Source organism: Mustela lutreola, chromosome 18 (assembly GCF_030435805.1).
Source record: "Mustela lutreola isolate mMusLut2 chromosome 18, mMusLut2.pri, whole genome shotgun sequence".
Classification (NCBI taxonomy): domain Eukaryota; kingdom Metazoa; phylum Chordata; class Mammalia; order Carnivora; family Mustelidae; genus Mustela; species Mustela lutreola.
In genome coordinates this window covers 7017500-7036157 of record NC_081307.1, presented here as the reverse complement: position 1 = coordinate 7036157, position 18658 = coordinate 7017500, and the positions used below count along the sequence as shown (strand labels likewise).

Sequence of the window (18658 nt, the reverse complement as noted above, 5' to 3'; positions counted from 1 at the left end):
CAACCCAACTATATCCCACTAGGGAACAAAAGTGAGGGTTTTCTTTTAAAGACAAAAGGGGATGCTTGCATTTTTTTTTTTTTTACAAAGATTTTGATAGTTGTTGGCAGAAAAGTAAACTAGGCTAAACATAATTGATCCGTAAGGCTGTCATTAAAACAAAAATTTGTTACTATTGCAAGTCACAGATAAGTTTGCGCAGAGTCCTAGGAATATTAAAGTTGGGACCTATTCACAAGTTCATGATTCTACCCAGTGATGATGTGCATATGGCCTAACTCCTTAATGGCCTCCCAGATCCATTTTAAAACCCTTTGACAAAAGTGACCCCATTTTATTCCACCTTTCACATCATTGACAGCTAAATGCATAAACACAATTTGGTATATTTCTAAAATGGCATGCTACTTAGCAGTAAAAACTAATAAATTACTAATAATAAAATAAAATAATAATAAAATAAACATGGGGGAATGCCAAGTACAAAATGTCAGGTATAAAATAGTACACCCTATATGATTCCAGTTATATAAAACTCTGGAATAGATTATTCTAAGCTATGGTGAGAGAAAGCAGATCCTGGGTTGCTTTCAGCCATGTAGGCAATGGACTTGGAAGAGCAGGATAGAAATTATCTCTCTCTTACTTTAGGAAATTGTCACATGGGTATTCATATTAGTACCAATTCATATAACTTCATTTTTAAATTGTGTTATATTATCACCATACAGTACATCATTAGTTTTTGATATAGTGTTCCATGATCCATTGTTGGCATATAACACCCAGTGCTCCATGCAATCCATGCCCTCCTTATGACATTTGCAAATGACAGGCTCACCCATCCCCCCACCACCCTCTCTTCTAAAACCCTCCCATTTGTTTCCAAGAGTCCATAGTTTCTCATGGTTCATTTTCCACTCCGATTTCTTTCCTTCATTTTTACCTTCTCCTAATGTCCTCCATTCTATTCTTTATGTTCCACAAATAAGTGAAACCATATGATAATTGACTTTCTCTATTTAACTTATTTCACTTAACATAATCTCCTCCAATCCCATCCATGTTGATGCAGAAGTTAGGTATTTATACTTTCTGATGGCTGAGTAATATTCTATTGTGCATACGGAACACATCTTTTTTTATCCACTCATCTGTTGAAGGGCATCTTGGCTCTTTCCACAGTTTGGCTATTGTGAAAATTGCTGCTATGAACATTGGGGTACATATGGCCCTTCTTTTCACTACGTCTTTATCTTTGGGGTAAATACCCAGTAGTCCAATTGCAAGGTCATAGATTAGATCTATTTTTAACTTTTTGAGGAAACTTCACACTGTTTTCCGTAGTGCCTATACCAACTTACATTCCCACCAACAGTGTAAAAGGGTTCCCCTTTCTCCCCAACCTCTCAAACATTTGTTGTTTCTTGCCTTGTCAATTTTTGCCATTCAAACTGGTGTAAGGTTGTATCTCAGTGTGGTTTTTGATTTGAATTTCCCTGATCGTTAATGATGATGAACATTTTTTCATGTGTCTGTTAGTCATTTGTATGTCTTCTTTGGATAAGTGTCTGCTCATGTCTTCTGCCCATTTTTTGACTCAATTATCTGTGTTTTGGGTGTTGAGTTTGAGAAGTTCTTTATAGATCTTAGATATCAGCCCTTTGTAGTGTCATTTGTAAATATCTTCTCCCATTCTGTGGGTTGCCTTTTTGTTTTGTTGACTGTTTCCTTTGCTATGCAGAAGTTTTTTTTATCTTGATCAAGTCCCAAAAGTTCATTTTCACTTTTGTTTCCCTTGCCTTTGGGCACATGTCTTGAAAGAATTTGCTGTGGCTGATGTCAAAGAGGTTACTGCCTATGTTCTCCTCTAAGATTTTGATGGGCTCTGGTCTCACATTGAGGTCTTTCATCCATTTAGAGTTTATCCTTGTGTATGGTGTAAAAGAATTGTTAGGTTTCATTCTTCTGTGTATAGCTGTCCAACTTTCACAGCACCAGTTATTGAATATATGTAATATAAAAAGACTATCTTTCTTCCATTAGATATTTTTTTCCTGCTTTGTTGAAGATTAGTTGACCATAGAGTTGAGAGTCCATATCTGGACTCTCCATATCCATTGGTCTATGGATCTGTTTTTGTGCCAGTACCATGCTGTCTTGTTGATCACAGCTTTGTAACATATAACTTTATTTTTTAAATGGATGCATTCCATTTGGTGTAAGCCTCAAGTTAATACAGACTTAAAATAATGAGAAAAAAGAGCCAACATCTGGAGGACAGTTGACGAGAGTTAATTTAGGTTGGGGAAGGGTCTTGGAAGAAGATTTTGAGAGGAAAGAAACATAGATTCCCCTTCTAGTAACTTTTGAGGATTCTAATTATCAGGAATATAAGTAAAATCTGATATTTTTCCTAAAACTTGCATTTGGAATCTGCTTATTTATTCAATGTGCATTTATTCTCTTATTATTATCTATATCTTGATGAATTTGTGTCTGTTTTTCTATGTATCTATACTTTTCTTTGGGTATGTATGTATATATGTATGTATACATGTATATGTATATAATCTTGATTATTACAAACATGTAAGAATTTAAAAAATGTTTTATTTAACTCATGCTTTCTCTTTCACAGAAAAAGTCAGATGCTGCACTATTGAAAAGAGTTCTGAAAATACAAATTGTTATGGATAAAGCCTTGGTATGTATTTTTGATATATGTCATAATTTATTTCTCTTGTGTTTAAGTTCAAAGGGAATATGAAAAAGAAACTTGTCTTGCTTGCAATGTAGATATTTCACACTGTTTATAATATGTATCTCAGGATAGCAAGACAGAAGAAAAATGTTGGTTGCTTTTACATTGATGTGCAGGGGCCAATATTTAAGGTATTGATTTCTAAATCAGTATAGAATAGAGTGTTATAATGTATAACTCTGTATGTATGCAAGGATCTACTACACTATAATCTATTGGATTACATTTAGCTATAGGTATTTCTGATTCACTCCATATCATGGTGAACCCTTTTCCTTAAATTGATTTCAACTTTAAAACAAGCTATTTTGTTTACTAGTCAATTTGAGATCCTTGTTGTTAAATATTGTCTTTTATGAGATTATCTTATGTTGTATAATTGCTTGAGTTCTCTAGTGGAAGTTCTATATTTCAAAAATGAGATTTATTCATGGGAATATCCATTTAGTTATGGAAATTCTTGTTTATATAGTCAGTGAGCAGTCATGAGCAACAAGTTAAAAAATCAGATTTGTCTATTATCACTGATATTTTTATATAAAGTGTCTCAAAGAGTGCCATAATGTCATGATTTTGTTCATAAAAGGAAATATTAAAAAAGGAAATATTTAGATCTTTAAATAACTAAAAAAAATCAGTAACAATAAAGAATATACAGACAAAAATAGTAAAGAAAAAACGCACATAGTTTTATAGTCAGGGGATAGATTTTATGCAGACATGTCCTGTTTTTAACGTATACATGTATATATTAATATACCTTTGTTTTATATATGCTATTTTGTAAGTTATCTTATAATGTTTTCCCACATATTAATGGAATACATTATTTCAATTTAATTTTGCAGTTCACATAGTGTCCAATTAATATATGTAATATAATTTAATTTACTAACTAATTTACTAGCTATCTGTGTTCCTTTCTAGTCTTTGTTGCTCTTGGTCTCCCTCTCCCCCCTGAAAGAGTCCCCCTTAGTATCTCTTGCAGGGCTAGTTTAGTGGTCACAAACTCCTTTAGTTTTTATGTGCCTGGGAAACTATCCTTTTCTGAATGATAGTCTTGCTGGATAAAGTATACTTGACTACATATTCTTCCCATTCAGCACATTGAATATATCCTTCCATTCATATCTGGCCTGCCAAATTTCTGTGGACAAATCTGCTGTGAACCTGAGCTGTCTTCCCTTGTAGATTAAAGGACTTTTTTCCCCCTCCTCTTTGCTTCTTTCAGGATTCTTTCTCCATCCCTTCACTTTCAAACTTCAGGTTTCTTTAGGTTTAAAATAAGTCTCCTCTAGGCAACCTAGAAATGGGTATTGTTTTTTATCCATTCTGCTACTCTGTGTCTTTTGATTGGAGCATTTATTCCATTTACATTCAGAGTGATTATTAATAGATATGAATTTAATGCCATTGTATTACCTGTTAAGTCATTGTTTTTGGAGGTTTTTCTCTGTTCCTTTCTAGTCTTTGTCACTTTTGGTCTTTTCCTTCCACTCTTAGAGCCAGCCTTAATGTTTTTTGTATGGTGGCTTCATGGTCTTTTAGTTTTTGGTTGTCTGGGAAACTCTATTTCTTCTTCTACTTTGGATGAAAGTTTTCTTCCTTGCATATTTTTCCCATTCATCACACTGAATATATCCTGCCACTGTCCTCTGGCTTGCCACATTTCTGTAATAGATAGATCTATCCTTACTGGTCTTCTCCTGCAAGTTAGGAATTTATTTTTCCTTACTGTTTTTAGGATTTTTCCCCCTATCTGTATATATTTTCTCCTATCTCCATACTATAGTATTTCTTGGTGTTGGCCTGCTTTTGTTGATTTTGATAGGAGTTCTTTGTGCCTCTTGGATTTGGATATCTGTTTCTTTCCCTAGATTAGGGATGTTTAGTTATTATTTCTTCAAATAAACTTTCTGCCTTTTCCCCTCTCTTCTTCTGGTACTTATATGATGTGAATGTTATTACACTTTATGAAGTCACTGAGTTCCCTACATCTACATTCATGATCCAATATTTTTCTTTCCCTCTTCTTTTCAACTTCATAATTTTCCATTATTCTATCCTCTATATAACTTATTCATTCTTCTGATTCTTCCATCCTTGTGGTCATTATGTCCAGTTGGGTTTGCATTTAGGTTATAGCATTTTTTATTTTGGCCTGACTAGTTTTAAGATCTTTTTTCTCTGTGGAAAGGAACTCCCTGATGTCTTCTATGCTTTCCTCAAGCCCAGCTAGTGTCCTTATGATTGTTGCTTTAAATTCTGGGCCAAGCATATTTCTTATATCTGTTTTGATTAGATCCCGTGACCTTTCCTTTTTTTTTTTTTTTTTTCTTTTGAGATGAAATCCTTCATCTTGGTATTTTATCTAGGTTTCTGTCATTTTCTCTGTGTTAGAAAAGCCTGTTATGCTTCCTGCTCCTGGGAGTGGTGGCTTTATTAAGAAGAGGTCATATACTGTTCCTGGCCTGGTGCTTTAGGAAGTGTCTCTGGTATATGCTATGTGCACTCTGCTTCTCTGTTTTGACTGCTCTTTCCCTCAGATTAGTCCTCTGCAGTTTCTTCTTGCCTACAGTGGGGAGTGTTTGGACCTTCTCCAGAGTGTGGCCAGTTTTAACTAGGTGTACTCTGGTCTTTCTGTTAAAAGAGACCTGATACTTCCATTAGAGCTGAATCTGTACAGCACTATGGTCAGCAGACTTGGTGCATATGGAGGTTTTTGCTGGGGTAGGGGACAACTGCTCTCAGGCACACTTGCCTTAGTTAAGAAGCACCTACAGAATATAAGCAGGCATGGCTTATTGTAATTGGCTCAGGCCTCCGTTGTTGATGGGCTATGCTTCTCACCGAAGTCAGTCGATGCTGATAGGTATGGAAGAAAAGCAGTACTGGCCTTGTTCCTTGTCTCTAAGATGTGAGTTCACACCACTGCTGTCTAGGAAGCCCACACATAAGAGCAAACTCTCCTCCTATGTGTCAGAGGCATTCCTCAGATCCCTGCCTTCTCCCTGTCTGTGTCTGGTCTATGTTGTCTGCCTGCCAGGCAGTGCAGTGCATCTGTGTTTTATCTCAGACACACTGGATGAATTTCAGAATTCCAAACTTTAGGAACCTTTTGTGGTGTATACCTCTGCTAGGTCCTGTGGGATTGGGTCTTGCTGGCCTGGGGCTTGTGTTGGTTTGTCCCAAAGGGGGAGTCACACCAATGCACAGGAGCTGGAAGTTTAGAGTAACATACAGCAAAAATCCCGAGTCCAGGTTAGCTACCCTTGGCAGGTGTCTGTGCTCCTATACTTAAGGGGCAGAGGGGAACACAATGGCGCCAATCAGCTCTTTTGTCTCTGACAGGCAAAGCCACCTCTCCCAGATACACTCCAAAAACGGGGAGAGAGGGAGCGGGAAGCAGGCTCCCTGCTGCACAGAGAGCCCAATGCAGGGCTCGATCCCAGGACCCTGAGATCATGACCTGAGCTGAAGGCAGAGGCTTAACCCACTGAGCCACCCAGTCACCCCCATATGATGAATTTTTTAAAATTATTTAAGTGTTTAAAGAAATTAAGGAAAGGAAAAAGCATTTCATTTTTCCCTATGTTTTAACATTTCCAAGATAAAAATTTTCATTCCATCTTGTATGTCTTTGTTTCTGATATTTTTATTAGCCTGTTGATGAAATCTCTTCAGTTTTTGTTTATATGAAATTATCTTTATTTTATATTCATTTAAAAAAATATTTATTTGAGAGAGAGAGTGCACAAGCAGGGGGAGGCTTAAAGGGAGAGGGAGAAACCGACTCCCCTGCTGAGCAGGGAAGCCCAATGCTTGATCCCAGGACCCTGAGATCATGACTTGAGCTAAAGGTAGATGCTTAACTGACTGAGCAACCCACGTGTTCCTTATCTTCATTTTTTTCAACAGCTTACTTAGAAATATTTTAAGCTTTCATAAAAGTTGTAAGAATGACAATAATGGAAGAACACCTATATTCTCTTTACTTGCATTTATTGTTTAACATTATATCCCAGTATTACTTGTGCTCTCTGTATTTGACAGTAAGTTGTAAATTGCATCATGGAACTTTTATAGTTACCCATGCAAGAAAAAATAACATCATTAAAATACTTTTTGTCAAGTATTACTATAAGTATTTTTTATCAAATAACACTAAGTATTACTGTACTTGAATTGTATCGTGGTTGGACAGTGTGATCTATATATGTTTTATAGTCAATTGTTTTATGGCCTAATATAAGTCAATTTATGTAAAACGTCCGTGTATATTTGAAAATAAAATCTCATTGTTTTATGTACGCTTTACATATACATATTATATCTAAATTTTGTTTTAACCTGAACACTTATATTTATTATTAATTTGCTTGATCGAATAATGATTGAGAGAACTATGTAAAAATCCCTCACTATAAAAGTTAATTTCTACTTATAATTTTGTTAAATTTTGTTTAAGACATTTTGTTGCTAAGCTGTTAGTTATAGTGAAGTTTAGAATGCTTCCATCTTTCTTAATAATTGAATATTTTTTTAATGCACTGTGATATTATTTTTGCTTTTAAGCTTTTTTTCACATTAATGTAATTATAATGTAGTATATATATTGTCTGTTATTTTCCTGATATATATTTTAATGTTTTGACTCAATAACTTTATGTACTCATAATTTAGAGGTTTTTATTTTAATTGCATATAGTGGATTTTTAAAAAAGTTTCTGTCATTTAACTAATATTTTTTTCTGTTGATAATTTGTGATTATTGAAATACAAGGATTTATTTCCATGGTCATGTTTTTATATTCTTTTGTCTTGCTTTTCATGTGTTCAGTTTTGCAAAGGATCACCTTCATTCATCTCACACATGCTGCATTGTGCTGGGAAAGGTTACATACAGAAAAATAGCAAAGTATAAATAGTCTCTAAGGACCTAGGAGGATAACATCTGTTTTTGTCCAAATCAGAGAATAGTATCCATTACATTTTATTTTCTGTTAGTAGTTTTCAGCAGACTTGTTGAAGATTACTGATGATACAAAGTTGCTGCTTTTTATGTTTTCTGCTAACACTTAGAAATGTGTACATACACATAACTAGAAATATTTAGAGAAAATATTATGATTTCTATTCCTTTGAATTAAGACATATTCTTGACATTACTGGCTATAATGGTCCTCAGAGCTCTTTGTTTAGAAAGTGCACTATTTATCCGGGATATATAGTCATTTTTTAGTGGGATGAAGACACATGATGGCAATAAAAAAAAAAGACTTTTTATTAAAAAAAGAGTTTATTTATTTGATAGAGAGAGAGAGATCACAAGTAGGCAGAGAAGCAGGCAGAGAGAGAGGGGGAAGCAGACTCCTTGCTGAGCAGAGAGTCTGCTGTGGGGCTCGATCCCAGGACTCTGAGATCGTGACCTGAGCTGAAGGCAGAGGCTTAACCCACTGAGCCACCCAGGCACCCCACAACTTAGTAGTTTAGTTAGTTGGGAACTTGAGGTCTGTTTTTGTTTTGTTTTGTTTTTTAACGATTTTATTTATTTATTTGACAGAGATCACAAGTAGGCAGAGAGAGAGAGGGAGCAGGCTCCCTGTTGAGCAGAGAGCCTGATGCAGGGCTCCATCCCAGGACCCTGGGATCATGACCTGAGGCAAAGGCAGAGGCTTTAACCCACTGAGCCACCCAGGCGCCCCACTGAGGTTCTAATTTTCAGTAGTTCTGTGATCTTGTAAACTTAAATTTTGGCTCTTACTTTCTGTATGTGTGAAGAGGAAGTTAATGACAACCTTCTTATTTTAAGATTATTGATTAATATATAGAGTCTCTAGGTTTATACCTAAAACTTACTAAGTACTTGGTAAATCTTAATTTATTTTTCTTTCACTTGGGCACTGCATTATTTTAACATTTTATATCCATTTAAAATGTGATAATTCAGTAATTTTCACCAGTGATTAAGAAACAAAATTTGTCTTTCAGTACAATTATATGGGTTCTGAAGTGGCAGTTGCAGCTGAGAAAGTTGTCCATATCTTTGGTGTAATCAACACTGTAAGTATTTATGTTTTATTTAAGTAAGAAACATTCCTATTAATGCAGTAATATTGTTTGTATTAATAGCATATCCAGTTTGTAAAAACTGCAATCCTACCAACTGGTTTCATACATCAATGAATAGATTTCATCTCTAAAAAAGAGTAAATTGAATATATTAGCATTATGTTTAGAATGTTATATTTATGATTACCTAAAAACTATATATTATGTAACTTCTGTTTTCAGATGTTTTCCCAGCTCAACATAACTATTATACTAACTTCTTTGGAACTCTGGTCAGATCAAAATAAGATTTCACTTAGTGGGGATGCTAATGAAGTACTACAAAGATTTGTGTCATGGAAAGAACAATTTTTATTTCAAAGATCCCATGATATGGCATACTTATTAATGTAAGTGCCTTATTTGTATTGACATAAGGTTTGTCGAATTATTTTATTAGCTATCAAGATTATATATATGAGTTATATGTAATGACAAGACACTTCAAAAAAGGATTATATGCACTTTATGTTGACAAAAAAATACAAAATTCTGAAAACAATGTAAGACACTAAGTCATAGTAAGTCATTATTCTCCACTAGGCTTTTTTATCTATGGAAATGTAAGAAACTTGAAAATTATCTCGAGGAACGCATCGAGATAAACAGGGGGACTCAATGATTTAAAGATTTTCTCAGAGATAAATAATTGAAACTATCATTTGAACTTTAAGTATAATATAAATTAGTTAACAGAATGCAATAATTGTATATAATGCTAGTTAAAATATGTCAGATTAATAATATGGTTACCATCTTATATAGCTATACTGACCCAAGGTGTCGCTATTTAACTAACTTGCACTATTTTTTTCAAGAGTTTTTTTTATATAGGTTTCTGTTAACACTTTAATTGTTGAGATGGAAATAATAAAAATTCTGAAGATCTGAATAATATGCAATAGATTTATAAATCTATTGGTGTTTCCTGTGGAATTTAGGGTCAGGTTTGGAGGCTCAGGAGCTACAATAACTAAGGATTGAAATGTATGAGGACATTTGATATACTGTCGATCTTCTTTTCTTGATGAGTCTACTGGTATTCTGTCTCCTCATCTCCCTTTCCTCCACTCCAACATATTTTACATGCTTTAGGGGTTCACTATGTGCAAATCATGGCAGTAAGCTATCCTGACTTGTACATTTTCAAATTATATCTATCCAGTGCCAGCAACAGTAGTGGTTAATACTTTGGGAGGATTAGGAACCACTGGGTTTTGGGCTGTGTATCATAAAATGTTAAAGTAGACTTTAGAACTTTGTAGGAACTGTGGTAGATTACCCAAATACAAAATGATTGAAAGCATGAGATGTGACATGTAATATTTTGTATTTTAAAAAAAAATAGCTTAACTGAGAAATCCAATTTGTAAAATGTCATTAAGTTAGTAATAATTTAAGATGAATTTATTAAGAATAAAAATTTTATTATTTAGTTATAGGGACCATCTTGATTATGTGGGAGCAACATATCATGGAATGGCATGCAATCCAAATTTTGCTGCAGGAATTGCTCTGGTATGCATTTTATTTCCATCTATTCAGTAAATTCTATATATTTTGAAACATCCACTTCAAGGAACAAAATATGTATAGTATATTTGTCATGATGTTTTGACAAATTTTTCTGAGTATCCTTTTTTTTAGATTTTGAAACTAAAATGTTATAATTTTACAAGTTTTTTGCTATTGTGGTAAAATGCAAATAACATAAAATTTACCATTTTTACTAGCTTTAAGTGTATAATTCAATAGTGCCAAATATGTTCACATTGTTGTGAAACAGATCTTTGGAACATTTTATCTCACATAAATGAATATTTGTATTTTTTTTTTTTTTTACCAATTTGCCCCATTTTCCACACAATTTAGCCTCTGGAATCCACCATTCTACTCTGTTTCTGTGAGTATGACATTTTAAAATTCTGCATATAAGAGAGATCATATAACATTTATCTTTTTATGTCCAGCTTCTTTCACTTAACATAATTTCATCCACGTTCATCCATGTTGTTGCAAACGGCAGGGTTTTATTCTTTTTATGGCTGAATAATGTTCATATATATGTGAATTTAATATATATGTGAATATTCATATGTATACATGTATACACACACATATATGACTTTTTAAATCCATTTATCTGTCAGTTCTATTTTTAATATCATGAGGAACCATTATACTTATTTTCAGGGTGTTTGCTCCATTTTATAATCCTACTAGCAGTTTACATTTTATATTCATCATCTTTCCTAACATGTTATTTTCTGTTATTGTTGTTTTTTAATACCAACTATCCTAAGTCGTATGAGGTGATATTTCATCATGGTTTCAATGTGCACTTCTATAATTACTAGTGCTACTGAACATCTTTTCATACACTTTTTGCTTTTTGTGTATTATCTCTGGAAAAAGTATCCATTCAAGTTCTTAGTCTTTTTTTTTTCTTTAAGTATATAATCAGATAGCTGTCCTCTTCAGCATTTCCCAAATGAGTTGAATACTTAGATCCACACAAAAACTTGCATGAATGTGTATAGGAGCTATTCATAATTTACAAAGATTGGGAGCAACCAAAATGTTCTTTAGCAGATGAATGGATAAACAAACTGGAGTAAATTGATATAAAGGAATACTATCCAATGATTTTTTTTTTTTAAAGTGAGGCATCAAGCTGTGAAAACACATGGAGGAAACTTACGTACATAGTGATTAGTGAGAAAAGCCAATCTGAAAAGGCTATATACTGTATGAGTGCAACTATATGAGCTGAAAAAAGGAAAACTGTGGGGATAGTAAAAAGATTATACTTCACCAGGGATTTGTGTCTTGCTGCCCTTATTACTTCCCATTTTTTTTAATACAAAAATGCTACTTGCAAAGTGTTATAGTTTTCTGCTTTTAAAAAAAAATTAATTTGTCTTTCTCCCTAAACTATTTCTGAAGTCAAAACTGATTGCAAATTCAACCCTTTAGAATCTTTATATTTTTTTCTAAATGTTTCTTAAAAAATAATATAATTACTGAAACAGTGCATATTCTTCTCAAAAAACTTTTAAAGCTTATTGGAATTTAATACGTAATAAAAGCATTTGATAACAATCTTATTTTGGTTTATGTCAGTTCCATTTGGATTAAAAATGCAATAACTCAAATATAAAAACAAAATTTACCTATTTTTCCCTTATTTTCCATATCCCTAAGAAAATAATGAGCATAGTAGTTTCTTAAATTTGTGTTTGCACTTAGGTAATATGGCCAAAAAGAAAAGATCAAAGAGATGAAATAATTTAGGCAACAATTCTGTGTTTTTTTTTGTTTTGTTTTTTTGCATTTAGTATCCAAAGATGATAACTTTAGATGCATTTTCAGTTGTTATGGTACAGTTGCTTGCAATTAATCTGGGATTAACATACGATGATATCTACAATTGTTACTGTCCAGGAACTACATGCATAATGAATTCTGAAGCAATGTAAGATTTTATTTTTATCAAATCTGTGTCTTTTTCTGGGAAATGTATGTAGCAGTCACTTGTATAATATCTTGCAATACAACTTGAGTTGGAATATTTTTATTAAATACATAATGTACTTGTTTATTTATTTTAATTTTTATTTAAATTCAATTTAGCTAACATATACTGTATTAGTAGTTTCAGGGTAGAATTTAGTGATTCATCAATTGCATATAACACCCATCCTCATTACATCAGGTGCCCCCCCTTTAGTGCCTCATCCCCCAACCCAGCTCCTCTCCAGCAACCCTCAGTTTGTTTCCTAGACTGAAGAGTCTGTGGTTTGCTTCCCTCTCTGTTTTTGTCTTATATAAAGAGGAGTATTTGATATCGCAGAAAATGTGCTTAATATTTCTACATTCAGTGTTACAGAGAAAATGAGTGTTGATGATGACTTTCTGGGGGTTCACCTAAATTCTTGAGGTGAATTTAATTCATTCTAAAAATACGTAATAAGCATCTACTTTGCAGGATTGTGTTAGTCTTATAAATGGCTAGCAAGATAGATATGTCATAAATATCTTAACCTATCAGGGTCTGAAAATTTAAAAGTAGACCTAAGAACAAAGTATAAACAGCGTATGATAGGTGCCAAGAAGGAAATAAATAGGGAATACACGGGGAGAAGAAATTTTTTTTTTTTTTAAGATTTTATTTACTTATTTGACAGAGAGAAAGAGAGCACAGGTAGGCACAGCAGCAAGCAAAGGAGAGGGAGAAGCAGGCTTCCCGCTAAGCAGAGAGCCTGATGCAAGGGTCAGTCCCAGGACTCTGGCACCGTGACCTGAGTTAAGGGCAGCTGCTTGACCAACAAAGCCACCTAGGTGTCCCAAGAAGAAACTTTCTGATAAAGGAAAGTTTTCTGAGGAAATAGTTATGAGAGATGTGAATTTGCTCATGTAAAGGGCTTGTTGAAAACTTGTCAAGCCAGCAAACGAAGTGGTGCTTAAATAACAAGAAGTTTGAAAAACTCAACAGACTAGACTAAGAATATCGAGAGAGGGATAAAAATGAAAAAAAAAAAAAAAGAAAGAAAAATATCTGGGACTATAAGGAGGAATGTTTTGTACATAAGGTAAAGAAAGTAAAATGCAGTGAGGCTAAAGCATAAGTCAGGGGAAGAAGGCCAGGTGATTCAGGAATGTGTATGAAAGAGTCTAATTGTGCAGTCATGAGGCAAGAATTGGACTTTTGTGATAAATGTTAACCAAATACATTTTAAGTTGATTCATGAAGTATGGATAGTAAAAATTATCTTAAAATGAATGTAAAATATATCAGAGGGAACAGTAAGATAGTTAATATTTTGGAGATGATTCTCATAATAATCTATAACAGTTTATTAAGATTGAGAGAAAAAGATGTGAAGAATTATTTGTAGACTTTTTGATATCATAATTATTAAAAAAGGCAAATATTTTAGGAAAGCAGAAAATTGAGGAGAAGCCTTGGGGGTAGTTTATATTAATTTGGGGTTTCTGAGTCATGCATTGGAATTAAGTGCACATTTATATAGGTCCTGACCTGAGGACAAGGAATTTAAAATGTGTGAGTTTTTATTGGTGGAAGTTAAAACCATGAACAGGTCATTTAAAAAGAAGTTGAGAGTGATAAGGGTACTTCTCATATTTATGGGTTGAATAATTGAGGAGAAACCAGTGACATACCATGAGAAGAAACAGAAGGAAGAAAATATTGGAAACATGGACCGAGATAGGATGGAGTCTTACCTAGGGAGGTATATGTTTTAAGAATAAGACAGAGGGTGGAAATCAAATGGTAAAAGTATCAGTATTTTATTTTAGCTTCCCCTAATTCTCCCACAAAATACAGAATGAAACTAGGAAAGTAAACAAAAAGGCAAAAACATAATTCTCAAGTTTCCCAAACTGAAATGCACCAAAAATACCAGTAGATGGGACCAATTCACTAACAAAAAACTAAGTAGCATGAAGTAAGTAGCTCCTTAGCAGGAACCAAAATAGGAGGACACTAAGAACTTTAAAATCTTACTGACCTTAGAAATAATTGGCTAAGCCATACCCTGAGAAGATGTCCCTACTGAGACTGAAGTATCAGTAAGCTGCAGGAGCCAGAACTGGGGAGGATATAGCAAACTGTAGATAAGAGCAAAGGAGCTGTGAACATTAATTAAGATGCTAGCATTGCCTTGATCTCAGCTCTTAAAAAAATATCTAGTAACAATAGCACATATATCACCCAGATCATGTTTTAAAAATACTCACCGAAAAGACCTGGGGCACTTTGGAGGAATGATTGATTCCAGTTCAAAACTGAAGAAAATAAAAATGAGCTTGGAACATGTTGTATGAGAAAATTAGGAAGTATTTAAAGAATTATGGAGACTTAGCAAAGGGACACAAAAGCCAGGTCCCAATAGTCAAATATGTGGGAATCTGAATCTTATAAATAATAGTGATAGTAATGGATTATAATCCATTTAGCATGATAGGAAAACATGATTCCATATTCATATAAATAATTAGTTGAAAAATAATAAAGGAATGGGATATTAACATAAAAGCAAAGTATTTCTCTCCAGATAATTATTAACTAATAAGAGAAAATTACAGTGAAGACTAGCGCCTTAATCAAATAATCAAAATGGCTATCATCAGTAATATAACAAATTAAAATCCTGTGCTATTTGTTTGAATGCAATGAAACAGACTCAGCAACACTGCTGTGATAATGTTGCCAGTATACAAACCTCAGTTTAATTATGAGGAAACATTTTATAATCCTAAACTGAGAGACATTCTACCAAATAATCAGTCTATAATCACAAAACTTTCCATGACTATGTAACCCAACAACAACAACAACAACAACAAAATTGTAGGTAACTAAACTTAGGAGACGTGAAAATTAAATGCAATGTTTGAGGAGGAGCTAAAATGGCAGCATACCAGGAAGACCCTAGGCTTGTCAAGTAGCTGAACACAACTATCAAACCACTGTCAACACCCAAGAAGTCAACCTGACAACTGACAGAACAAACTGCACAACTACAGGGAGAGAAGAGGCCACATGGAAGATGGTAGGAGAGACATGAATTGGGGAAGAAATGGATTCCAGGTGCTGCAGAGAGGGAGTCATGGTAGCAGATAAAATAGGGGTGAGGAATGTGCAGGAAAACAAGCAGAAAGAACACTTCCCCAAATCCACTGGCTGAAAAAACCAGAGGGGCTGATTTTTGTAAGCTTTTGCAACCAGCGGGGCTCAAAGACTGCAATTTAAAAGGATGGCCAGTGTAGCTGGGATAAAGCCCTGAGGGCCTACCCTACTTGTGGGGAAAAGGCAAGCCAGCACTCTGGCGGCAGATAGCAAATGATCAGGAGGATCATCTAAAGGTGCACATGGGAAACTGTTCACTCTTCCCAGAGCTCTTCTGTGAGAGGTGGTAGTCACAGAGATGACCCTCTGGGGATAAAAGAGCTGGGAGGCACCATTTCCTACACCAACCCCAACTCTACCTCCCCATGCTTTCATCTCCCGACCCCTGCATAGGCACAGAGACACCTGCTGAGGGAGGCTAACCCGGATGGACTCTGACTATTTAGCCTGCTTGTTCCAAATCCCATTTCCCTGCACTCTGGTGTGACTGCCCTTCTCAGTCAAAACTGCATCCATCCCAGCAGGGTCAGACCCTCCCCAAAAGGATCAGCACAAGCCCCCACCATAGCATATTACAAAAGTTTGGAGTTTTAAAAGTCAGTAGGCTTTACTGGGACAGAACCCAAAGGGCACTGTGGTGCTCCAGGCAGGCAAACAACCCAGAGACAGTGTGAAAATAGCATATCTGAAAAACACCTGGCATTTGAAAGGGGAGATTATTTGCTCTTCTAGGACTGCTTGCCTGAGAACAAGCATGGAGACCCCTCTCTGGGGACAAAGGAGCTGGCTGGTGCCATTTCCCTTCCCTGCCCTACAGCATAAACCAGCTTCAGTAAATAGCACAGCACTGACATTGACTGCCTAAGCTGCTTACACCAAGCCCCATCCACCTGTGCTCTGCTTTTCTCAGGCAAGTGTGCCTTTGTCCCAGCCCAGTGGGCCCTTCCCCAGAAAACCAGCAGAAACCCCTGCACGCACCAAGTCCCCTGAACAGAGTTCTTCAGGGTTTGGTCCTCCTGGAAGTAGCATCAGGTCTTATTTAACAAGCGGACCAAGCACACCTTGTTAAAACCCACCACACTCTGGACAAGGTCCACACACTTCCCACTCCCACCAAGGACAGCCTCTGCAAATGAATTCCTAGAGGATAGAGCAGCCAAAACACAGAAGCAGAATACATACAGCCCACACCAGAGACACTCTTTGAAGTACCAGGTTCTGGACACTATATGACCTCTTCTTCATAAGGCCATTACTCTCAGGAGCAGGAAACATGACAGACTTCCATAATGCACAGAAGAAGAAAAGAGACTTAGACAAAATGCCAAGACAGAGGAATTCTTCTCAAAAGAAAGAATAAGAAAAGGTCACAACCAGATATCTAAGTGAAACAGATGTAAGTAAAATGCCTGATGGAGAATTTAAAGAACAAATGTAAGAATACTTGCTGGCTTGAGAAAAGAATGGAAGACTTCAGGGTGGTCCTCACCACAGAGATAAAAGCATTAAAAAAAAATCAGAAATGAAAAATGCCATAACCAAGACTCAGAACAAACTGGATATAATGACCAGAATGATGGAAGAAGGATAGGAATGAATAAGTGATAAGGAAGAGAGAAAAATGGGAAAAAATGAAGCTGACCAAAAGAAAGAATAATTATGGGTTATGAGATAGACCTAGGGAAATCAATGACTCCGTCAAATGTAGTAACATTCATATCAGAGGAGTCCCAGAGAAAGAATAGACAGAAAAGGGGCCAGAAAGTTTATTTGAGGAAATAATAGCTGAAAACTTCCCCAATCTGGAATCCAAATTCAGGAGGCAGAGAGAGCTCCTATTAAAATCAACAAAAGCAAGGCAATACTAAGACATACTGTAGTTAAATTTGCAAAATATGGTGATAAAAAATCCTGAAGCAGCAAGACAAAAGAACTCCCTAACTTACAAGGGTAGACCCATAGGGTGAGCTGCAGATGTCTCCACAGGACTGTGGCAATCTAGAAGGAAGTGCCACAATATATTCAACAAGCTGAGTGGAAAAAATTTGCAGCCACAAATATTCTGTTCAACAAGGCTGTAATTCAGAATAGAAGAAGAGAGAGTTTTCCAGAGAAACAAAAACTGAAGTTCTTGACCACTAACTAGCCCTGCAAGTAATATTAAAGGGGACTTTTTGAGTGGGAAGGAAAGACCAAAGGTGACAAAGACTATAAAGAAACAGAGAAAATCTCCAAAAGCAATGGCAAAAACAAATAATAAAATGGCACTAAATACATATCTATCAACAATACTTTCTAAATGGATTGAACACTGCAATCACAAGGCAGGGCGTTAGAATGACAAGACACATCTATATGCTACCTACAAGAGACTCATTTTTAACCTAAAAACATATGCAGATTGTGAGGGGATGGCAAACCATTTATCATGCCAACAGATGTTAAAAGAAAGCCAGAGTAGTAAGACTTCTATCAGAAAAAATAGATTTTAAACTGAATCTATAGAAGAGATGAAGAAGGGCAGTGTATCTTAAGAAAGGGGACTATCCAACAAGGAGATGTAACAAAGGTAGATCTATATTTCTCCAACATGGGGGTGCATGAATAAGTAAAACAATAACAAACATGAAAGAAACTCATTAATAATAATACAATAATAATAGGGGACTCCAACACCTCCACTTATACCAATGAATAGATTTAAACAGAAAATCAAGGAATCAATGGCTTTGAATGACACACTGGATCAGATGGACCGCAAAACACTTCATCCTAAAGCAGCAGAATATACATTCTTTTTGAGTGCGCATGAGACAGTCTCCAGGATAGATCACATACTGGGTCAGCCTTCAGCAAGCACAAAAAGATTGAGCTCATACCATGCATATGTTCTGACCACAACTCTATGAAATTTGAAGTCTACCACAAGAAAAAATTGGAAAAGACCACAAATACATGGAGGTTAAACAACATGCTACTAAAGAATGAATAAGTTAACCGGGAAATTAAAGAAGAAATAAGAAAACGCATGAAAATGACAGCATGGTGGTCCAGAACCTTTGGGATGCAGCAAAGTGGTCATAAGAGGAAAATATATAGCAATATAGGCCTACCTCAAGAAGCAAGAA

General features: G+C 35.1%; 1 protein-coding gene across 2 annotated transcripts in view; it reads left to right on the top strand.

Moving 5' to 3' along the window:
* LOC131820626 (A disintegrin and metallopeptidase domain 3-like) overlaps window positions 1-18658 on the top strand; it is a 110707-nt gene that overhangs the window by 45958 nt on the left and 46091 nt on the right. For both annotated transcript variants that reach the window (XM_059156312.1, XM_059156313.1), the window contains 5 exons: window positions 2642-2707; window positions 8756-8827; window positions 9059-9225; window positions 10312-10393; window positions 12214-12350. In XM_059156312.1, coding sequence (XP_059012295.1) covers window positions 2642-2707; window positions 8756-8827; window positions 9059-9225; window positions 10312-10393; window positions 12214-12350 — 524 coding nt within the window. The remainder of the gene's footprint in view (window positions 1-2641; window positions 2708-8755; window positions 8828-9058; window positions 9226-10311; window positions 10394-12213; window positions 12351-18658) is intronic.